The 26263-nt window shown below is 29.1% G+C and overlaps 2 protein-coding genes across 2 annotated transcripts; both read right to left on the bottom strand.

Annotated features, from left to right (window-relative positions):
• Positions 1-14576: 14576 nt before the first annotated feature.
• On the bottom strand, positions 14577-17926 carry LOC109808509 (ubiquitin family protein). The gene is made up of 7 exons (XM_020371540.3): positions 17767-17926; positions 17304-17436; positions 16877-16953; positions 16700-16778; positions 16215-16324; positions 15619-15683; positions 14577-15047 (listed from the first exon to the last, which is right to left on the bottom strand). Exons 1-7 carry the CDS (start codon positions 17923-17925, stop codon positions 14954-14956), a joined length of 717 nt encoding a protein of 238 aa, XP_020227129.2. The 5' UTR covers position 17926; the 3' UTR covers positions 14577-14953.
• A 2496-nt stretch (positions 17927-20422) lies between these two features.
• Positions 20423-24320, bottom strand: LOC109809961 (uncharacterized). The gene is made up of 2 exons (XM_020373392.3): positions 24164-24320; positions 20423-20945 (listed from the first exon to the last, which is right to left on the bottom strand). The coding sequence occupies exon 2, from the start codon at positions 20919-20921 to the stop codon at positions 20703-20705; it is 219 nt and encodes a 72-aa protein (XP_020228981.1). The 5' UTR covers positions 20922-20945; positions 24164-24320; the 3' UTR covers positions 20423-20702.
• Positions 24321-26263: the final 1943 nt, after the last annotated feature.

Consider the following 26263-nt stretch of genomic DNA (forward strand, 5'->3'; position numbering starts at 1 on the left):
GAGATAATAATTTTTTTAATAATAATCATGAAGTTAAATTTTATCAAAATTTATTAGTTTAAGTAATTTGATATTTATATTCTTTAATTAATGATTAAAGTTTAAACCTCATTTTAAATATAAAATCGTTAATAAAAATATTATTTTATATACCTTTATATAAAAACTGACTCAAGAAAGAGTTATGTAAAAGATATTTTTCAATTATTTTAATTTATTATAAGAATATTAAATAGAAATGAATAAAAACTAACAACAGTATTATTTCATCCAAAAGAACTCAAACCCAACAAAGAAAAAAACTAACAGTTATCGAAATGAAACGTCGATTTCAATTGAAAAATAATATCCATGATATGATAATTCTAGATGGAACCTATAGCAGCACAGCACACGTTTGTAGAAAAAACAGAAATCTTAGATGAGATTTCTACATCACAATTAGGTAGTTATGAAAATTCATTATATATGAATATGCGTAATATCTCTTTCTTGTCCCTGTTTAGCTATTTTTATACGAGAATAAGATATTTTATAATTGAAAAACTTGATCAAACAGAAATAATTAATATATAACTTGAGTTTAATTAAATTAAAATATGTCTTAATCCTTATCACTTGATTAAAAAAGTTCAAATACGTGTGTGCATATATCCCTTTCACATTGCCATGCCAAGTTTATGCCGTATCTATAATGCAACATTAAGAAGAAGAAGAACAAAATTCTAGACATGTTCAAGTCATTATTTGAGTTATTGAATTTCTAAACATGTGAAAGCTAGACTCAGTATTATTCTGACTATTTCTCCCTTGTCAATATTGCAGCTAAATATATATATATATATATAACATTTTTATTTAATTTTCGTCATTTGACGTGTTGAATTTAAAATAATTTGACTATTTTCTTATTTTATTTTTTTACTACCTTGTGTTTGGACCTTATTCATGCTTCAAAAACCTTGTTAGTCTTTTTTTTACTAATTTATATATCATATTATTGCGTCCTTCATGATTTCAACTGTAGGGTAGTAAATTTAAAATATTGAACATCATGCACAAAATTCAACGATAAATATACTAAGATGCAAGTTGATTTGATGAGTTACGTTGACTCAGTTATATGAACAGGTTTATGTGTCATTTATGTTTAAAAATATCTTTGTGCCAAAAGGAATGCCTTTGTTTTAAATATGTATGCCATCGTTTTCTATTAAAGAATTTGAAGAATAGAAAATAAACTGAATGTTGAACAATAGACTGAAAAGTTTGAAACGGTAAAAAATTAATTAGAATATATATATTTGCATGGGTGTATAATCCGGACGAGAAATTGACTCAATGATTGAATAACCAAATTAGTAATTAAACCGATCGGGAGAGTACTTGAATCAATAATTTTATTTTATTTTTCAAAAGATTGAATAAGTAAACTTAATCAAGAAGAAATTAGGGAAACGATATTATAATAGTGTAAAATACAGAAGAAAAATCCTAAAATGTCTCACATCATTGAGTCAAAATAATTTATAAATTAATATTTAAGAGAAGAAAAAATGGAACCGTGTATACATATAAAGCGATCGAAAAGCAGAATGATATATATGCATACACTATAAAATATTTCATTAATAGTTAATACATATGACTTTCTTTTGATACATCATATATATCCATATTATAGGTATTAGGGTAATAATGCTTGCCTTTTACACACACACATATATAAATAAATATATATATATATATATATATATATATATATATATATATATATATATATATATATATATATATATATATATATATATATATATATATATATATGTATATATGTCATAGTAATTTATACAAAAGAAGAGGGATATATCATAATATTATATGAGAAGATATTCTAACATATCAAGCCTAAATATCATAAGATTATAAACATGATTATGAGAATATATGACAATATATGAGATATCCCAATAAAATTTCCTTTTATTGGATTTCATTACTCAACATTACAATGACCATTGCGAAACTTTAGAAGTTTGTTTCTCACAAGGGACATTGTTGTAATCCAAGGTAATGATAGTTTGAGTCTATATACGTTTTGGATTGTGATTAACAAAAACACGATTCATTTTTCTTCAAGAAAGGAGGAAGGAGGTTCAATGGAAAACATTAGGAGCTCTTTCAATGGTAATTTATTGTGTATGCAGAAGGAGGTGAGACCTCATACATCAAGGATTCATAAATTTGGGGTAAAAATTATTGAGTTGTCCTAATTATAGAGTAACGTAGTTTTGGTTTTTGGTTTATTTTAGGTATTGTTGCAAGTGTTTTTCAATTTTTGGTTACTATCTTTCAATTGTGGCTAGTGTTCAAATTTGGTATGTTGATAAATAAAAAAAAAAAAAACTCTCATTCTTAATATAGCTCTTGCATGTCATCTGAGTAGTTGTAGTAGTTACAATTGTTCATATATGCAAGAAGTATATTCAGATGATGCTTCATCCATCCATCTAAAGTACCCACAACTTCATACTTCGTGCATCAATAATCCAAATGGAAAATGATAACCAAAAATTTAAAAACACCTACAACAAAACCTAAAATCAACAAAAAAAAAATTCAAAAATTTATATTACCCTACAATTATGACACCTTAGTAATTTTTGCCAAAATTTTGAGTCAATCTCACACTCCTTTTGCATGCCCAATAAGTGACCTTTAAAGATGTTTTATTGTTACTCTTTGAACTTCCTTCCTCCTCCCTTGAAGAAAAATTATCCGAGCTCATGTTAATCACAATCTAAACCTTATTGAGACTCAAGTCATTAGTACATTTGACTTTAACAATGTCCCTCATCACATGAAAGGAACAACCAAAGTTCAATAATAGCCATTGTGGTTTTGGGCTTAAAACCAAGGACATAATTAGGGGTGGGAATATGATAGAATAGGTCAAACTTTGAATACATAGGTCATACATGTTTTATATAATTAAAGTCTTAAGTCTAGTTTATTATTTATCATAGGCTTTCTTCTTCTAGGTTTGACCTAACATTTTTAAAAGTCTACTTTGATATGTTAGCCTATTTAAAAGCCAATTTTACATTATCAATGTTAAATAGGCCAATACATTTAATTTTAAATAAGTCAACAAATTTATTTTTATATACGCATGTGATAAAAAAAAATAGTTTACTTTATTATTATTAAAATTTAGAGTTTAAAATAAAAAATTTAACATAAGATAGACAACTCATGGACACTCATGTACCCTAACGTGTACTCACACACAAGTGTGATGAAAGGAGATAATCTTACAAAAAAAAAAACTTTCCAAATATTTCATATATTTTGTTTAAAATATTCTAAATAACTAGTCATGAAGATGAAGGAAAAAAGCAAGTAAAGATGCAATTACTAGACTTTCTATTTTCTATTTCTTTATTTTGTAAGAATAGGGAATGTAAAATGTTAGTGTAGTAAATATGTAAAATGCAAATTTTATCATAGATCTATGTCATTTTCTTTGGTTGCCAAGATTAGAGATCTTTTTGCAGTTGATAAAGCATCTTTTACATATCTTGGAGTTATTATTTTTAAGGGTAAACCTCGTGCTAGATACTTACAGTATATTATTGCTAAGATTAAGGCTAAATTGGCTTCTTGGAAGGGATCACTTTTATCTATGATGGGTCGTGTTTAGTTGGTCAATGTTGTCATTTTAAGAATGCTCTTGCTCAACTTCCATATTTATTCATGGCCAAAAACGATGATGAAGTTTATGGGTATGTTAGTTAGGAACTTTATCTGGTCTAGAGATTTAAATGTTTTTAAGTTGGTCATAGTTGCTTGGAAAATAGTTCGTAGGTCATATTGTGAAGGTGGGTCGGGCATCATTTTCATTGCTAAGCTTAATGAAGCTACTACTTTGAAGCTTGCATGGAATTTCTTTCAAATTGATGAGCAATGAACATTTCTTATGCGAGCTAGATTTCTTAGAGATAAGGTTCCTTTGGTGAGGTATAAATCTTCTTCAATTTGGTCTTCTATCTCTTGTCATTAGCAGGATATTAAGGTTAACATGAGGTGATTAATTGAGGATGCTATAAGCATAAATTTTTGGAATGACGTGTGGCGTTTTGACCACTCGATTGCAAACATTCATGGTGCTTATCCGAAGATGCAACATCAACTTTCTACTCCTTTTAGTTGTTTCGTGGATTTTGCATCTTGGCAAGTTCCTTCTATTATGTTACGTAAAATTCCTAGTTTGTTTGTTGCGTGTTCCTGTGGACCTGACAATGATTAGCCTGTATGGAGGTTTTCACACTCTAGTGAGCTTTCTCTTATAGAAGCTCGTCTTCATGTCTCCATTTCAGCTGCACACTATGCTTGGGCTAAGGTTGTGTGGACAAGTTTCTTGCCTTCGTTGTGGATTGCCTTCGTTTTAGTTTTGTTAATGTTTCATGGGTTTTGGCCTAATCCCCCTTGGCTTGCTGGTTTTTCCTTATTTTTTTTTTAATTTTATGTGGGGCATGCTACAAATGATTGGTATAGACCTTAGGATGCCAATGTTATTCAGATACTTTGGTTCTATAGTGATATTTTGCACTCCCCATCTTTTATAAAAAATTAAAAATTTTAAATTTTTGTTTACAATTTTATTTAATTATATTGTTAATAATATAACATGTATTACATTTTTGTATTATATATATCCTATGGATAAATAGGTTGGTATATTAGGTCTTATAGACTTCTTATAAGTATAAATCTAACCTTTTTAAATAAATAAACTTTTTTAAAACCATAAACCTAACATTTTTATTAATTAAGTTAAGTTAGACCAAACTTTAAACACACAAAGTCATAGGTCCCTGTGTGTAACATCTCTCATATTCACATCTCTACGTACAATTATCGTATTTGAATGATGAAATATGAAATAAGGTGACTTCAACAAATAAAAAAATCATGCCATAGATGTCACTTCAAAATAATCATTGTCATGTCATGTTTAAAAGAAATAAAAAAAAATAAAAAACAATATAATGACTAAAAGAAGATATTTAAAATTATAATAACAAAAAAAGGAAAATAAATGTAACTATAAAATAATATGGTTAATTTTTATAAAATTATTTTAAAACTCATATTTAACATAATTTTTATTTTATTTAAAGTATAATTTTTTACATCGACCATACATAAAAAAAAAATAATTAAACTAGTATAATGATTAATATAAATAATATGCTATATTTTTGTTACATTTAACCTGTATAATAATTCAAATCAATTATTAAATGAAATTTTGAGGTGGAAGAGTTTAAGACTCAACATGACAATTGATATTTTGAAAGCTAATTAACGTAACGACAAATTAGTCTTTAATTATCAATTTTAGAACACTACATAAACTATGTCTATTAAAACAACATAACAATTGGTAAATTAAGATAATTAAATACAAACAATTAAAAGTAGAAAGATCAAAAGTATACATAAGTTAAAATATATATATATATATAAAAAAAAAAAAAGAAGATAACAATTAAACTTAATATAAAATATGAATTTTTTTTATAAGATAAAATATAATAAACTAAAAAACAAAACATACAACATTTTATATGGATATTTACTTATTTTTTAAAATGAAAATTAATTGTGTAACTATAATCTCATCAACTGTCCCCAGACATCATTTTCATATCAATTATCACTATCTACTTAGTGATTATCCAGCATAGAAATAATGACATGCTGAAATATTTATTTTAAACACCACTTTTTACTTAATAATTAATTAAAATATGATAATATTTAATTTAATAAAAACTTTAGTTGCTTAACTAAAAATATTAGACATACTCACCGAAATAAAATCCTAATAATTAAAAAAATTGTGAAACCCACTTTATAAAAAATACAAACTCAGAACCAAATTCTAAATCAAGTGTGAGAAGGGCAGACTCGGATAGCCACTAGACATGATAATAATTAATAACAGAATGGATGCATGATGGGAAAAATTGGACGGCGGTGATTGAGTTTGAGTGAAGATCCGAGTCTGAGACCGTATATCTTGATTAGTCAAAAGTCGCACCCTCAACCCTTTTTGTCTCAATCCTACTTTCTTCATTTTATCTTTTGTTTTTTGCTTCGCAACGTATCTTCATAATTTACTAATTATTATGGAAAGTCGTGGAGGAGCTTTTCCACTTGGTCAAAGAATAATTCACTTTAAAGTAATTATTGTTAATTAATTGAAACAATAATTAGATGTAAATTAATACCTATTTTTGCAAGAGAGATTAAAAACAAAAAAGAAATTAAGATGTGAAATGCCATAGGCGGGAAATGCGTCTCAAAGTCCATGACTTTGTTGAAAAATATGTTCCGAGCATCTCTACGCAAATATTCAACATTCTTGTCATTCTATAATTTTTAGTGTTAGTGTTAGTCTTATCTTGACACGTTATTTTTTTTATTTTATAATAATTTAACTAACTCTTTTTCAAACGTTTATCTTTGTAAAATCGGTTTAATTAAAAAAATATGTATATTAAAAGAGTTTTAAAAGTTATTTTATATATTTATTAAATGAGTCTCATAACTAAAGTTATAACTTTTCCCCTTCCCGTGTTCCAACTTCATTTACTAATTTCACTAAAATACATACAACTCTTTTGCGAATTCTAAAATAATCGAAAAAACCTAAAATAAAATAAAATAAAAGTACCAATAAAAATGAGTGTTGAAACAGAGAAAGAATAAAAACCCTAAAAACCTTAATCTTTCGGAATGATTATAATATTGTGATTTTATTAGTAATTATTAATTTAATTAATTTAATTGATTGTGTATTTAGGTGTTTAATTGTTGTAAAGTTCTATAAATTAAGGAATTGTTATGAGTTAATTGTGTAGGAGTTATTTTAAGTTTAGTTCAAAGTTAACCAAGTTTAAGGGAAGATATATAAGATTTTCCTTAAGACTTTAACTTCATAAGTTCATTTCTTAAGAAAGTTAGAGAGAAGTTAGAGAGAAGAGTTCTAGAGCCATAATTTCTTCCTTCTTCTTTGGAGTCCACTAGAGTGTTCTAGGATTTTTCCCTTGAAATAGTTGAGTAGCTGTGTGGAGATTCAAAGTTTTTGGAGCAGAGAATTAGAGACCGTAGAGTGGTAGTGTAAAGTTTCCTGGAGAGTCTTATTCCTCTATTCTTGGCTATCGTATGCAAGGGAAGCTTATAACTTGGATTCTTGATGACTTGTATGAGTTGTGTATTGCCTGATTGCATTAATTTGTGGCTAAGATGTTGTTGTCGATTAGAATCTTGGTTTTGAGTTTCTTATGGGTTTTGGTGAAAATGAAAAGAAAATAATGTATATGAATCCTTGTTGGTTACATGTTGTCTATCTGAATGAATATGAGTTGTATAAGTGGATTATGTGTTGGAAATGCAATTGCATGTTGGTTTGGTTGGTTATTTGTAGGTTTTGAGCCAATATAGCAATTCTACCAATTGTTAAAATTGCTCTCGCGTTGGGCGCAACTTCATGGCATCGTGCGTGATGCAAGCTAGAGGCCTTTTGCCTCACTAATGCTGGGTGGGAAATTGGTAGAGTCGTGCATGAGATAAACGGGAACTCTCTAACTTGGTCACGTTAGGCGTGGGTTGAGGGGCATTAGGTGTGGTTTCCTCGAGAGCTCTCTAACATGGTGATGTCAAGTTGTAGTTGAGTGACATTAGATGTGATTAAGTTAGTAGCTCTATGCCTAAACGACACTGAGTGCATGTTTTGTAGCATCAAGTGTGAGTCAAGCAAAGGCTTTCTGCCTGAATAAGGCTGGATATAGGTCTAATTATGCTAGGCATGATTATCACAAGAGCTTTTTGTCTCATCCATGTCAAGCATAGGTGGACATGGCACCAAGCATGGGCAACTTAGAGAGTCTTTGCCTCAATGATGTCAGGCGTTGAGAGAATGGCATAAGGCGTGGATTGTTAATTGAAATATTGTTGTTTATTTGACTAAGTGTTGAACATGTGATTAGTATATTAAATTACTCACATGGTTTATGTTGTTATATGACGCAAATCTCTTATGCATTGATCTAGGATGATGTATAGTGATATTTAAGTTACTTAAAGTTGTAAGTTGATAAAATTTGAATTGTAGTAGAGTTGTATGAAGTGTAATGTTGAAAATGGTATGTTGTGAATGCTTGATGCATGTAGTTAAATTTTGTTGATTGATTTAGAACTAGAGGAGATGTGTTGTTTTTTATATAAAAAAATGAATATCCCATTGTGAGGGTATGATGTTGTAGTGCTTTGAGAGTCCAAATGTTAAAAAACCTTTGTTAAGTATAGTTGTCTCTTGAAATAGAATGTTGATTTTTTCCTATGTCCTTAGTTGATACAGTATGGAGGTCATGTCAAGTCATACAAATTAAAAGTGATCAATGTAGAACCACATGGGGGCAAGGTCGAGTCACACATGTATGAAGTGACAAACCAAGTAAGGTACAAGGTCTAGGACCAAAATCCCTAACTAGGTACTAAAGAGGTGCAATATTTAGAGGGTAGTCAACAAGCTGATTCCATATAGGCTTAATTATGTATGTTAAGGCCATAGTAGACTCACACCCAAGCTATTTCATCTCTAATAGGAATATTAAAATTTTCTAATTTAAGATGTGAAATTTGAGAAATTATGTTCTGTTGTGAATTTAATATCCAAATTTATTATTGATCTAGTAAACCCAAAAAAATCACCTTGTTAAGTTGGTTTGGTAGGGTCAAGTCACTTGAACTGCTCACCTATGTTATAAGACATCTCTTAGTTAAAATGCGTGATGATGCATAAAGTTGTTGTGTTGTGCATATGTTGTGTTGATAAGTTTTGTGGTTCATATGCTAAGTTGATATGTTGATGAGTTGTATAGTTGCGTTGTAAGTTGAAAAGTTGTCATATTGTTCAGTTGTAAAATTGTGTTGATACATTGAATTGTGTTTGTTAAATTGAGCCTCAGGCTATTGTTGAATGTTGAGTTGATGAATTTATTTCATAGCTAGCTAATTGCTTCTATATTATTTGATTTCTTGTGTATGAGTTTACCCTTGCATTTTCTTTGTTGGACTACAATTATCATAATTGTTATGGAAACAATGCAGGAATAGACTAAAGGATGAGAACTTGTTGAGAACCATGTTGGATGATGACGGTGTTGCTTGGGCTACTATGATGTAGTTTGGAGATAGTAGTTGCTTAATCGACAACTTAAGATTTGTGTTTTCAATTTTGGATTATTGTGTTTGTGTACATGATTGTGATGTAGTACCATTGAGGAACATTTATGTTTTTAGCATATTATTTCCTATAGATATATATTGTTGCATGTATATCTAGGAACTATTGCATGGTAATCCCATGTTATTTAGATTTATGTTTTTTACTACTTAGATTGTTGAGTTGTAAAGTGTAGGGACTTCAAGTAGTTACAATAACAAAATGAAGAAAAGAACCTCAAGCCTTAATAAAAGTGATTTACAAAAGGAACAATCAGTTTCTCACTATCAGAGGGAGGCAAATTAGAAAAATACTTTTGAAAAGTTTAGCACAAACGAAGGGTGCTTTGGAACATTCACGAACGAAGGAACCTTGGAGCAAAGTGAACAGCGCTTTGGAGCAAGAGAGATACAAAAATGTGAATGATGTTTTGGAACCCTTATTAGATCAAAGGACGATCTATGACCTCTTAAATATTATTGTTAGATCAAAATACGATCTTAGATCTCTTAGGGTATAAGTTTTAATGTTAACAAACTTAGACATTCTTCATATTATATTATAAGATAAATTAGAATAGACGATTGGTTATGATGACACGTGTAGTCTCTTAGACAAACTACTTCATCTGTAAGACGAATGCATTTAATACATATCGTTTATAATGTCTGATAATCAAATCATATTTGTTTACATTATTGCTTAACAAATCTAAAGGAATAAAAAGCATATTCGGTATTTGCACTTCAAAAAGGAACAAACATGTTTTTCGATAGAGAAAGGTTAAGAAAATCCCTCAAAGCATACGAAGTCTCAGAAAAGTCATTTTTGACTGACACACGCAATAGTTCCTTTTGTTTAATACCTTAAAGGTGATAAGTAGTCTCCTTGATTAAATAAAAAGTGACAATTTGGTGAAACACATTTAACGTTCACATTTAATGCACCAATAGACACTTCTCTCTATAAGGAAGGAAGGCCAACATAGACGAAGCAACCCATTGAAAAATGCTCCAAAATTTGCAAAGATCATCTTCATGAAGCATTTAAGTATTACACCGCTTAATAACCTTATATTAAATGTGAATTTTTTAAATCTAACCGTTAGATTGAAAGTTCTTTACTCTTAATACAAAATTTTATTAATCTAAAATGATTTGATACTTCATTCTTATAAAACAAAATTGACGTAATATATACATTTCAAAATATACTAAAATATGAACATTTTGATTACCTTCAAGTTCTTGTTCAATTTTAACAAAATTTGATATACACATATAAAGTGATATGAACTTTCAATCATGATTTATATTAAATTTTAACTATTTCATCGTTAAATTCAAAATTCTTATTAAATAAATCAAGTTAATAAATTTTTACAAAATTTAGAAACTACTTAATATTTTGTTTTATTAATTCAAAATGATGAATATTTATAAAAAAATATTATACTTTATTTTTAATATATATATATATATATATATATATATATATATATATATATATAAACCTAAGTATCATTAAAGTGAAAGAAAATCATTATCCTTAAAACTATTTTGCAAAGAAGTGATAAGTAATATAGTCCTTCACTATTTTGCGAGGGAGTTGAGAACAATGCTTTATAGTCCATTCATGAGGAATTTGCAAGGAGATAACTCTTTCACCAAATAAAAATTTGTTTTTTAAACTTTGGCTAAAAATTTTGTAAAGGCAAAAGTCTTCCACTAATTAACTATTGACTTTAGTGAGAGAGTAAAAAAGGAGTAAAAAGTAATAACTAATTTCTCATTATTTAGTAAAGGAATCGCGTGATAATTTATTTCATATTAATTTGTCTCTAATTAACAATGGATTCATGAGGAAATCTTATCTTTTATTATATAGATAAAAATTAATGTATAATATAATTTTATAAATATATATTAATTTAAATTAATGTAATAAAGTAATAAATAATTTCAAATTTTAAAAAAAACCGTAGACTCTAATCAATTCATTAAAGAAATTTAATTTGACAGTTAGATCAATAAATTATTATGTGAAATAATTATACCAAATCTTATTCTTGAACTAAGAAGTTCCGTCTCCTATGTCCCTATCTATTTATCTATCTATGAAAAATTAACTTATATATTTTTTTAATCATCTATCGAATCATATCCCATTTACGAATTATACCTAAAAAAATCCTTAATACGGAGGCCAAAAGCCCAAAAGTACACTAGGGGTGTGCAAAAAATCCAAATTGATCCGAACCGATCCATAACCGATCCGATCCATATTGAAAAATCTGATCCATTTTGAAAAAAAATCCGAACCGAACCACTTTATAAAACCGGTTCAGTTATCCGATCCATTTTTACAAAGTGGATCGGTTCGGTTCGGTTTGGTTTTTTAAAAAAACCGATCCATATATGAGTAAAAAGTGGATAACTACACCGCACCGAACCGATCCAATTTAAAAAAAAACCGATCCATATTTTAAGAAAACCAAACCGATCCACTTTATAAAAAATGGAGCGGTTAACCGATCCACTTTTATAAAACGGTTCGCTTCGGTTTGGATCGGTTTTTTCAAAAGACCGATTCATGAACACCCCTAAAGTACACCACGCCTCCTACAAGGCTGAAACTTTGGTAATATAATAAATACTAGTATTATTTTTCTTCTTTCTTTCGTAGATATCTTTTGGTTTCTTTAATATAATTAATCAATTCTTTTATCTTAATTTCTCTTTTCTCTTTCATTTTTTAAAATTTTATTCAAATAAAATATAGAAATACGAAAGAATTTTGTCTTTACCGATAATTATAATATAAATATTGGGTGTAATAAAAGAGGAGAATAATGTGAAGTGTTATTTTGGCGGGTAAAATGAAAGGGGTCCAGGAGATAGATAGGACATAAAATATAGATATATTTATTGGTCAACCACATTTGACAGACTCAGCTCCACACTTTCTCACTATCCCTGTCGCCACCTTTTCAATTCCTACCCTCCCACTATCTTCTAAATTTTTCCTTTTTTTTTACACCATGCATTTATACAAAATTAATATTAATATATTATTATCATTTTTCAATAAAAACTACCCTTAACATTTTCTAATCTGTTTTTTTTATATCTATATATATATGAAAAAGTTAATTTATAAACAAACTCATATTCGAAAGCAAGTATTAGCTTTATTAGTGTGTCTGCTTTACCTTTTTTTCCTTGAAACAAATAGACGTTTAAGAAAAGTTGGTAATTGAAATTCGTGAAAATATGAATTTCCAGAGCTCAAATAAGAAAATGAGAAGTTTGTGAGTTCGATATCCCGTAGTGCATGTTTGGATTAGCTTTTGAAACATGATTTTACATTTTCTCTCCATGTTAAATATCAATTTTACGTGGAAGCAAATAAAATAATACAAGAACTTTATGTACTAATTCTTGTGAGAAAACATAAGTTAAGAAATTAATACACTTATATTCAATTAAGAAGAAGATACACACTCTTGTCTCTTAGTATGAGCTATGGTAAGGAGATAAATTCATTTATATAGCATTGCACAAGGTAACACAAAGTAAACTATCTAGATGATTGGGAAACGAAAAAAATGATTACAGAAAATAATCATTTACTGCGTAAACAATGTAAAATGTTTATAATTTGATAATCCCTCGTCAAGGTAACATGGCACATGCGGAGTTGATGAATTTCATAAGCACCTCAAAACAACAGAAACGATAGAAATGTGGTACCGAACCCATTTCAAAATTATTGGAAATCTTGAAAGCAAGCATCTTCAGACATGTTTTGAAATATTAATTCGAATAATAAATTAAAAATGAAAATAAGTTGTATTGTGTTAATTATTTATAATATAAAATAAAAAAAAGCATTCCCCCAAACTTAAAACAAAAAAAGAAAAGTTGCGAAGAATTGAAGATGTGAACGTGCATGGGATTGGTCCCAGGTGCATCTAATTAGTTGAGAAAAAGAGGGGTAATTGATTTTGTTAACAAAACTATCACATTCACATGGTTGACTTCATTCCCCAATGTCAAGTTACGTGCCGTCAAGGATTGGTGCTCCAAACTATGATATTATCGACAATTGATTTTCTCAAGCCCCATATATGTTTGTTAATAGTCATAATCATATCATATTGTTGAAACCACTTTAATTTCATTTCAAACTAAAAAGATCCAATTCAAGATTTGTGGAATCAATCAATTTCTTCAAATGACAAATATGGTATTAAGCAAGTGTTATTTGAATGAACACAATGTCAAATACACCTAGATTTATGCCCAAACCACCATAGGACGTTCCAAAGTAGACAAGATGTGCTTAACCCCAAAAAAGAAGTAGACAGGATGAATCATGCTATATGACATAGCTTTGAAATAGACTTCTACTGCACCAGATCCAATGACAATCATTAAAAGAAAAATACTAGTAATTGAAAATTGGAATATATATTATATTACTTCCATCTCGTAATATTTATTTTCAAAGCAGTATACTATTAAAAAATATCTTTATTAAAAGCGCTAAATATGAATAATTTAAATATTTAAGTGAGATATTGATAAATAAAATGTCGTTAATAAAAATAGTTGGTATTACTTTTAAAAGTAACAAGTTTAAAACAAACAAAATGTGTATAACAGTGAAAGTACGCCCTAACAACTTTCCATGATGGTCTTGGACCAAATGACCTCCACAAGTGTTTGACATTGACTTAGCAGAGGAAAACGTACCACATCCACATTATATTTGGGAACGGAACGGCAATACAATTTTTTTTCTTGGAAAAAACAAAAGCTAACAGCATATTTCTCAACACTTGCTTTTAAATATTTTTCATTTTTAAATAAATCTCATAAAATCTGCTAAATAATCTAAATCGACTCCCAATTCAATGAAATTAACACAATTTATCAGATAAGAGATAATGTATTAAGAAGAAAATGTCAAAGCATTTGTAACATTTTCTCAAAAATCATTCACACGTTCACTATTTCGTAGTGAAAAATGATCCTTTCCAATGAAATTGAAGATGAGTATCATGTGAATTCATTTCATCTATTCTAACTTTTAAACATAAATTTATAATATTTTCTATAAAATAAATAATTTTATGACCATGATCTCATGCAGTGAAAATGCCACTCCAGAGGATCTTTACAAGTTTCTAAAATTTTTAACATAAATTTTATACCTTGCTTAAATCAGTAGATTATAATCAAAATTTATACTTTTTTCAGTTAAAAATTACAGGTTAATTAAAAGGAAATATAGATTAATAAAAAGTTACAAACTACCGCTGTCAACTTTGAATCCTGACAAGTCTCTGCACATATGGCCCAAAGCTTCCTGCTGCACAGTGTAAACTCTGAAACTCATAAACAGGAACCTCGGTACCAGAGACATAGACACAATAATCCACAATGGAACATGTTCATCTCAAATCACACCAAGACATCGTACAATGATATATACACAGAAGGGGCATAGCTCTAATAGAAAACTTGTCAATTTCAATGGTACTGTAGCTATTAACTCTTTGGCTGGTCAATTATCTCCTTGTGATTGTGCAGATATACATCATGTGACTTGACATCAGTGTTGGAATGATTGGAATGAGTGCAGTAGGGCTCAAAACTGTCCTGCTCTTATATCTCTATCAAGGCGATCTGCGTTAAGTGTCCCTGGAAGCTCTCTAAAGTCTTCATTGAAGATAGAATATGCACTGCATGGGTTTGTAGAGTAGAACATATTTAAAAACAATCAAAATAGTTTGCAACAAGTAAACTTGATATCCACAATCATTAATAATTGGTAAAAAAATAAAATTGCATGAGTAGGTTCAGAATGCTTCCAATATATATATATATATATATATGTTATGAATAGACAAGCAATCATGAATATCTTGAGCATATAAATGAGGTAAAAGATGAGACAGAATATATCATTAGCCTTACTAATTACTATCAATATATACTCCTTTTCGTCTTTCTATTTTGAGAAAATGCAGTATTACTTTCATGTTTTCGAAATTGAAAACTGCAATACTAAACCTATGACATCCTTCACATGGATCGAGCAATATGAAAAGGTTAAATAAGAAGCCGTAGTGATATTACGCCTCATACTAGGAATTTGCAAAGGGATTTAACATCCTGATATATTATAATACAACCCAGATATGTACAACATACATCACTCTTATTTGAATTTTCAGATTTGACTTTCACCTTGTATATCACTTTGAAGTTTGAACAAAATAGTACACAACAATCGATGTCTGGTGGTCATACCTGATGTCACCAGCTTGGCGCTTTCCAAGATTGAAGAGAATGAGACAAAAGCCAGTTCCAAGTATCTACACGAAAGTTGTGACAAACAATAAAGACATGAATTTTATCCTATATAATGATCAAAAAGTACCCTTTTAAGACATCTTAATTTAATCTCTACAATCTCAAATCAAATTATGGGTTCGAGGTCACCATGGTGCAGGGAAATTCTCAACATATCAGATGAATATCTAACCATAAGATTTATACTAGAAAGCAGTAAAATTTGCCTCAGAATTTTCACAACATACGAAGACTATTTTTTTGTTTTATCTTTTTCAAAGGTCGCTCCGGGTGGAGGGCCAGGGGAATTCAGATTCAAGATAAGCTTAAATGACCAGGCCTGAGTGTTAGATGAATTGACTTATAGTCATAGACCAAAAAAAATTCGCAAATAAAACTACACAGTAATTTGTGCACTAAAATTTATGTTCCAGCATCCCAAATCCCAGCTATGCACGGGCACGATAAACAGTGGACATGGACCAAAACAAAAAACAGATAGATAGTGAATTACAAGCCCAAAAAAAAAATAGGAAGGGAGAAAGGACACATACATACAAAGGACCGAGTTCCCATCTATGGGCAACAGGAGCCAGGATAAACCACAAAATTATGAGAACCCATGCCTTCAGACTCAGAGTAAAAATTACCATCAAAAGGATATCTGTCAATGAAAGATGAGCATATTTAGAACTTAGAAGATTGTTTATCTCAAAGGGAACTATTATCATCATCATCATCATTATTGTGGTATTGCTCATAAGTGATCCATACATCTAAACTAAAGTGATTCCTGGAATAATGCATACACTTACTGAATAATTCCAGTGTTAATTTTGTATGCATGCAAGCAAATTATGGTGATACATATTGGAAAAGAAACATGGCATATGCTTTAAGTGCCAAATTAATATAACTTGAAGATTCTTAAATAGGAACGTTCAAATGATTTCAAACGATGATTTGAGCATTATGGATTCCACAATTAATGATTACATATTTCAAAATAGTAGTTTACTAGTGTCTAAATGAATATTACCTGGAAGCTTCAAGCTATCGTGTAGAAAAGAGTACAGCCTCTTCTTCCACCGACTTGAGGATTGAGGAAGCCGAAACTTCTGCAGAAGCAGAAATCAAGGAGATGATGCCATTGAATCAAATGAGTACCCAATTGACATTATGGCCACTTTGTTAGATGTTAATGAATTGATCTTACCAAATCTTCATCGTCTTCATCATTCTCATATCCATCCTTCACTGGTGGCTTTGGTTTGACAGCAACAATCACAGAATCTGGTAAATAAACAGGCAATTAATCACATCTTTGTAAGACGTAAGAAAATTTAACATAAAAATAAAAAGAAAAGTAAAATACTATTGACCCAGGCAGAAAGAAAAGGAATCAATATAATCAACAAGTAATCTGGTATTTCAAATTTGTAATAGGCCAAGGAATAAAGTTATGGAGAGAATGATTTAAACTGATAATTATACTGATGCTGGTTTAAATTAATATCAAATTTGAAAGAATGAATGTTAATAACGTCACCATAGTATAGACTACAGAAGGTCACAACGATGTGAAAATGTCATAGGAAAACAATCTTCATTATCAGATAACAAAATTAGGACTAGAACCATACCTCCATCATTGAGTTGAACGTATACATCATCTCCATTTTTCATGTCACACAGTGCACTTCCGCGCAGAACAAGACTCAAGTTGTCAATTTGTAAATTATCATTCCCGGCAATTAACCTCCTCAAATCACGCACCTACAAGTGATTGAGAAAGCTATAATCTTAACAAACTAATTAAAAGAATCAGGATTGTAAAGCTTCGATTAAACACTCTGGTGCATGAACGAATTCCAAAGGCAAGGCTCATGCCGCCACATACACACATACAAATATTACAAAAAACCCCAATCCATGCTTGAATTGCAACTAACCCTAAGTAAGTATTATCGTGTAGTGAAATTTTTGCGATGTGTGAAAGGTTATTGATTCTCTCAATTGGTAATTGGCATGAGGCCAGAAATTGAAATGGTAACTATTGGGATGGTAGAATTGAAAAAAGCGTATGAATTGGGAAAAGAGAGAAACCTTGATGGAAGAGGGAACGAGGAGGCGAGAGGGGCGTGCGGGGCCAATGGTTTTGAGGAGGATCTCCACCTTGTGGGAGTCGTCTTCCTCCATCCCCGACTCTAACCGCATACCACTCAAATTGACAATGGAGCCCGACAATGTTAAACTTAATCTCATAAATATAAAACCAGTTTCAATTGGATTGTATCACTTTTTAAAATGGATCCTATCTGTTTAAAAATAAATAAATTCGATTCTTCAATTTTTATTAGAATTTTCCACTAGTTTTTATTTATTTATTTATTTACTTTCACATGTTTCTCTCAACCTATTATACCAAAATTAATCTTATTTGCAATACTGTAACCAGACTACATAGGGGTCTCCCCTTGACTTGGTAAAAAAATTATGATAAAATATTTTTATTTTACCAAATACATGATTACATTAAAAGGTTAATTTAAAATTATATATATTATATTGTGAGAATTTTAGGGCTTAAAAGAATGATATTCAAATTAGATAAAGAATATAATTATTTAATGATTATGATTTAATATTTATTTAAAGAGGGTGAATTATTTTTTTTAAGTAAAGTTATTTAGATTTATTCTATTTAATAGTTTATATTTATATTTAATTTTAATTATCCAATCAGTAAATTAAAAGTTCTTAATATATAGATTACGTCTATAAAACTTTTTAAAACATAAAAATTATTTGATACTTTGTTTCATTAATTAAAGTCAATATATAAATTACATTCTGTCAATTTGAATTAATGAAATGTAATATCAAATAATTTTTAAATTTTTAAAAAATTGTCAACTCAGTCTATGCATTAATAATTTTTAATTTAATTGTTAAATTATTAAAATTTGATATAAAATATAAGTTATTAAGTGTAATAAATTTAAATAAATATTTCATCCTTTTTTGAGGTGTATTGGATTTGTCCCTAATTGTGACCATTGTGAGTTGCAACAAGTTTTTGCAAACAACAGAGATCTTTAAATTTTTTTAGTTTAGTTTATATGATTTACAATCCTTGCAATGAAAATGACATCTCTTCTCAATTCTCAACTCAACCAGTACACACATCCACATTGGGGAATTGAATTATGAATTGTGACAATAATTTTCACTTTTCCTAATTCTTGTTCCAAATAGTTCAAATACCATCTACATTCTTTATTAGATTAAATGTAACATTTTTTTTAATGAATATGGTTCATGGAGTGTCTCAAAGGTAATAATTAAGAATTAGTTCACACTTGTGGAACATGACTTTCACTAAAATACACATATAAAAAGTGATATTGGTACTATTTTCTAATATACAAAAAAACAAAAAAAAACATGTATTTAAATTCTAAAGTATATGATATATTTTTTCACTACCATATCAAAAGTTATCAAAATTTAAAGAATATATATATATATACAACTATTAGATATTATAAAAAAAAAATAGATATCGGTAACATGATCGATAGAATTATTAGATAAAGTTTAACTTAATAAATTTGTCAATTTATTGTTATTTACAAATATCTAATTTCTTTGGGAGATAATACTAATAATTTTATGTATATATTCCTTAGTGAAAAAAATATATATATACTATGCACTTTAAAATTCACATTATGTGTTTTTAGCTTTATATCCCTTAGAACCGGTGCCACCGTGTATATGTACATTAACTTTATTTTTAACACCGGCGATAATCATTTTCAGGAGTACAAGAAATGTAACATATGTTTTTTTTTTTTATTCGTTCTTGGAGTATCTACTGCTGATAGGCGTGACTAATCTCTTTGGAGGCACCTCAAAGGGTGGGATAACTGGCTCTAAGATTTAACGCGGCTGCATATACAAGATAAGATTCGAATCCTGACCTTGCTTAAGTGTGGATCAATCCCTACCGCTGAACTACATGTTTGGGATTAAATGTAACATATGTTTAAACATGCGTATGTTAGTTACATTTATTTCATTGTTTCTTATGCAAATTTTTAATAACATGAAACAGATTAAAACTAAAGTGAGAATTTTATATTTAAAAAAGCCCGTAGTTGCTTCAGCTGATATTATACGGGCATTGGATCACATGAAGCGAAACAAGACACGCCGTAGACAATGCATCTAATTTCATCATAATACGAGTAGATTCTTTATCTTGTATAATTATTGTTGGCCTAATATTTTACTTATCAGAAGTTCGTCTCTGAGTCATGCTCCCAGGAGTTCAACCTCTTCTCTCTTTCTTTTTTTCACAATACTATTTCAATTATTTGTATTCTCTGCAACATTCGCTTTTAATAGAAACAAGCAAAGGAAGAAGTCTAGTGACAAAGTTGGCCATCCATTGATGCACCAAAACAAGTACCATGCTTCTGCTACCTCACTTCCTCTGCGACAACACTGCATTGGTCCATCAAAATGAGAGCTCATGTCAATTGAGAAGTCCCTGGTGGTGGTTCGTTTCATATCGTGCGTGGACGAGGTAAAAAAAAATCAGAAAAGTAAATGAAAACTTCAGAGTTATTTGTAGTAACCTCTTTTAAATATTGATTGTTCAAGTTGCTGGTAATAAAAATCTTGCTGCCATTCATATATTTTCCTTAGGTGTAGGACATTATAAAAAAATAAATAAAAAATGAAGCATCTTCGCTTGAAAAAGAGAAGAGAACATATTATTACGATGCATAAGAAAATGTACTGCACTTTGAACTTTTCAAAATCTCACATAAACATAAACTAACATAGTACTGAGACAACACACTTGTCACAGTCATTACAACGTATGACCCAAGCATGTGGCCAGTGAAACTATTTACATAGGTTGACAAATTATAACCAGTTTAGTCACAACATAGGAAAAGTGAAAGTTCCACCAAACGATAATCCATTAGTTTACACATACTCATGAACTAGTTTATCATTGAAACTGATCAGATTTTGACATCAGGGGATTCAGCATAAGAAATTGAAATCAGTTCAGACCTAAACTTCTCGTCTTGATCATAGTTTGGCTTGGCAACCCCATCTGATTTCTTGCTCTCGATCACAGAATTTGAATCCAGAATCTTATCAGGGGAAGTGTTAGAGATAGCAATAAGCGACTCACGTGCCACCTCCTTGGACTCCTTGCTCGGTAATTTGCTATCCATATAACTATTTGCCTTTTCTTTTTCCTAAAAGTCAAAACCAAAATTCTCTTTGAGATCATCCGAGGGGTCAGATATTTTAAAATTATGTTGTGCTACCAGATATTTCAAATCTATGTTGTGAAAGCAGGTTAGCTGAATGCTGACCGATTTTTGGTCAAACCATTCAGCCTGGTAGGTTTGTTTGACCTCATAAACTGGCCGCCAGACCAGGTCTAGTGCCCGGGTTTCACAACTATGTTTAAAATACAAACACCTATTAATAACCACGCATCAATCATATATCTTAAATAGGTCTATGAATGCCTTCATACAGTGAAAGGGATTCATTAGCTGAGCAAACTAAAACATCAATGTAATAACTTATAAGGATGAGCAGAGAAGAGAACTCAAGCTGTAAAGAATGATCAGTATTCACAAGCACGCCCAAAGGTGTGAGGCCACTTGGTGATCTCGCAATAAAGTTAACAAAAACTTCAAAAATACTAAAAAAATGTTGAACTGCATATGGTTCGTTACTTCCATACCTGCCTTTACTTTAAAGAATCAAAAGCTGTGCAGGAAAAATTAAGAGCGAAACATGTTTTATAAAACCAGCATTCCAAAAAGTAGCTGTAATGATTCCACAAGTATGATTATTGATTAACCAGTTAACACCTTCCGGTGATGAACATCGTATCAGCCAAATTTATTTTTCTAACCTAATTAATCTAGTGAATGCCAAAGACAGTAGTCAGAGATCATGACATTCAACCAGGCACAAAAATGCATATACTCCTATATAGCAGCCAACATCTCAGATTAAACATAGTTTAGTACAAAATGTCCCGTTTCTTCTATTCGTCAACTTTTAGAAATCTCATAACAGTAACATATGCAACTTCCAAACCAATTTAACATCTCTTATACAACTACACAGATCCACTAACATTTTGCTTCTACTATTCCTTCAACCAGATCTTTCACTTTTAGCCAAGTCTCAATCCATGACATAAAGATGAATCTCCTTTTTACTCAGGCATATATTCTCTGTTTAAGGATATCCTTTATTGTAAGTCGTCTTGAATCAAATAGGCTCTAAAGTCCATGTATCAAATACTACCCAATTGGGCTTCACTGCACAAAAATAGAGGGACAGAAAAAGAAGAGAAAAACAGAGAAAATAATCTGCCAATTACAATCATGTCGAACAGAACTTCTTCCAATTAACACGTGCAAGAACATATATCAAATAGGCTCTAAAGTCCATGTATCAAATACTGCCCAATTTAGTTTGACTGCCCAAAAACGGAGAGGCAGAAAAAGAAGAGAGAAAGAAAAAAGTAATCTGCCTATTACAATCAAATCCAACTGAACTCCTTCCAATTAACACGTGCAAGAACAGATTCTAACATGTATCCCATTTAATTAAAAAAAAAATTATATATATATATAAAAGGATTCAAACGGTACCCTCAATAACTTTATATTAAATGTGAATTTTGTAAATTCAATCATTGAATTATAATTTCATATCACTTTATATGTTTATATCAAATTTTGTTAAAATTGAACAATAACTTGAAAGTAATCAAAATGTTCATATTTTATTATATTTTGAAATGTATATATTATGTCAATTTTATTTTATAAGAATGAAGTATCAAATCATTTTGTATTAATATAAAATTTTGTATATATAATATAAAATTATTGAACGGTAATACTTAATAAAAATTACACCAATATCATTTGAACCATCTTCTTATATATAATAATAATAATAATAATAATAATAATAATAGTAGTAATAATAATTTGATGTATTTAAAGTTCAAATAAGTGTAGACGTGGGCAAGTATTAACCACTAATTATTACTCTTTGTTATCTATTATAAGGAAAAAAATCAATTTTATGCATATTAAAAAGATTTGTTATCTGCATTAAATATTTTTAATTCCATAATACTCTTTCTAGACTATACTATAAATAACAAAAGAAATAATGTAATTAAAAATTAAATTGTCCATGTTATAAATGTCAAAAAAAGAGTAATACAATCCAAAAAAAATTATATATTAAAGAAGTCATTAAATGAGAAAAAGTAATTGAAATTTAATATATTTAAGAAAAAAAGTGTTTGTATTTTTTTTTCCTTTTATTTATAATCGAGAACAAAATAAGTAAAGAAGTATATGGTACCAAAAAAAAAAACACAAAACAAACAAAAGAAGAAGAAAAAAAAACTCCTAGAATTAGAGGTATGTTTCCAGAGCCAAACGAATATGTTTAAATTTTTTTTTATGTTTGCATTGAAATCGTTGAAATAAGTTTTCTTAACCTAAAAGTAAAAAAAAGCCTTCTGGCTGTGAATTTTTTCAACAAAGCATCATTATAAAGCAGTAATTTCAGAGGATGTGATTTTCTTCATAGAGCTACAGCTATTATAAAGCAATTCAGTCACACATTGAAGTGAAACAATGATTCGGTCACATCATGAATCACACAGTTTTTTATTTCTTTTTTTTTTTTTCCTGTTGAGTAATGATATTGTAAATCCATTTTGCGTGAACTGAGGTAAGAAAGATAGGGGAAAAAGTAAATGTAATGGATGATAAAATAAAGTCATAATAGGATAAGACTGAGATAGAACACAAAATGCACCAATAATGAGTATCTTCCTTTCTTGTTAGATTGGCAGCTTATGAAGGGGCAATGAAACATGCAAAAACAAAAGAACATGAACTATAAATCCATTTTACTCCTCATATACATAGCACCGTGTATTTTAATTTAATTTTAACAAAAAAAACGGTGGGAAATAGCCACATCATGAAATATTAAACCGCAAGTACATCAAATTACGATTGACCAAGAAAGTTAAAAAACACAATCTACTCTGAAATTGTAGAGACAAATGATCACAAGCAATTTTTGAGTTCATAATAAATAGAATCATCGCCCTGAAACCGAAGCAACTTCGGCAACGGTTCATGAACCCCCAAATACAAAGTAAGAAACCAACAACAAATGTTCATTTGGCATACATGCAAAGGATTATTCCAATTCGTTAATCATGAATCAATGACCAAAATAGTAAATTTTATATTTTTACGAATCCCCAATCGCATCGCAGAATAAAAAAAGAGGAGAAAAGAATCTCCGAAACATATGCAGCAGAAAATAGAAGGAAAAACAGAGGAATTGAGATTGCGGAGAGTTAGAAAGGGGAATTGAAAGGGTGGGGACATGATAGGATTCGTACCTTGGTTTGAGGTTTACGAGAAATACGAAGACGGCTTCGAAGTAGGACCCTTTCAACGAAACCAAACGAAAGAAAGTGTGAATCTGTAAAAATGGATCACATGCGATTAAGATTCGGAATATGCAATTTATGGGACACTCCAATCACGCGCTTTTGTCAAACAGAAATCCCTGCATTTTTGGATTTCCCCTAAATTTACCCTTTTTAAAAAACAAATCCATTATCCTAATCTTAAACCAAAACAACTTATAATTATACCAAAGTGATTGAGACACGTAATAATTATACATAAATACAATATTAAAAAATTGTTTATAATTATTTTAAAAAATTATAAGATTTTTTTTCATCTTCAAAAAATATAATAATCTATTAAATAGTGAAAAATAAAAAGAATTATATACATATTCTCTTTATAATAAAAATAGATTTTAAAAGAAAAATAATATTTGACTCCTTAAATTTTACATCTTTTATAATTAAATATTTTTAATTTTAATTTCATTCTATTGATCTTAAAATTTATCTCGATAAAGACATAAAATTTAATTATATTATGATTAATCTTTAAATTTTTACCAAATTAATAAGTGTAAAATTTTATTATTATTAATTAATAAAAAATTGTCATTTTTATGATTTTTGTGATTGTGATCGTAAAAATTAACGAATTTAAGTATACATTAGTGCATAATCATTAAATTAAATTTTAAATTTGTTTTGTTTAAATGTATAATTTTAAAATTTATTCTTTTCTTAAATATTTTTCTATGAAATTAGAATTAAATTATTTATCTTAAAATATTAACTATTGATTTTTTTTTCTTTTGTTACATTTCATTATCAATATATGTATACTATATCTATACCATATAGATAAAAAGGATTCTCCTTTTGGTGTATACAAATTTTAAACTAATTTATTCTTATAATTATCTCTAAATTATTCTCTCTTTTATTATCTTCTATTCTTTTTTTTTTCTTTTTATCTGCTTCAACAATATTCTTAATCAAAACTTCTCTCTTTAAATAATTACTCATATATACTAATATATAAAGGAGATACCCTTTTCAATAACCACCTTGGTCTCCACTTTTTTTTACTATTATACCCTTTTATTTTAAAAAATTAGAAAAAATATTTTTAATTAAATTTAAGAACTTGAAACTAATAATCTTATACTAATATATAAAGGGGATACCACTTTCAATAACTATTTTTGTTTTCATTTTTACATGGACCATTTTATCCTTTGTTTATTTTTCAATAACTATTTTTTTTATGAGTAACTTCTCATCTTTTTTCCTTATTTATTTATTTATTCATTTTAATACAATGTAGGCACTCCTGCTAGTTATCTATAATAGTGATTCTTATAAGTAATTTATTAAAGTTTTTATTTTACTTTAAATAGAATTCACCATGTCACATCATTCTTATGCAACTCACACTTTTATAATTTTATCTCAATGGTGAGATCTTATAAGCAACTCACACTTTTATAATTTTTATTTACACTTTACTTTTAATAAATAATATTTTTTTATTTGTGAGAGCGGCTTGTGAGAGTAATTTGCATTCTTAACAACGTTACTTATTTGAGACTCGTTAGTTATTTTTAAGTAATTTCCTATGTCATGTCATCTCATTCTGATGGGAGTTACTAATAAGTATTGTTGTTTATTGGTAAGATACATCATAAGCATTTTGTATTGGAGATGCTCTAAGAACCACAATCAAAGATGCTCTAAGATTTAAAATAAATAATATTTGAGATTTTTTCTTTGTTAGTAATTTAACTATTTTTTTATTGGCCTTATCCCCTCGTATTGTCATGAAATTCACTTGACTTTATTGTCATTCTTATCTAACCCACACAATATGTTTCATGTCTCCTAGTTGAGGAAGTACACACATAACCAAGTCATGTGGTGGAAAGTGATGTGATTTAGGTGAAGGAGAATTTGAGTTATAAGAAGCAACCAACTGCAATTGTGGATTGTAAGGAGAAATAGTTGAGGGGAAAATCCATAAGCCTTTTCAAGGTTGTTTGGGGAGTAGTCACTAGTGAAGCTACGTGGGAGCTAGAAAACAAGTTG

This window comes from Cajanus cajan, chromosome 5 (assembly GCF_000230855.2).
Source record: "Cajanus cajan strain Asha chromosome 5, NIPB_CcT2T_4, whole genome shotgun sequence".
NCBI lineage: Eukaryota > Viridiplantae > Streptophyta > Magnoliopsida > Fabales > Fabaceae > Cajanus > Cajanus cajan.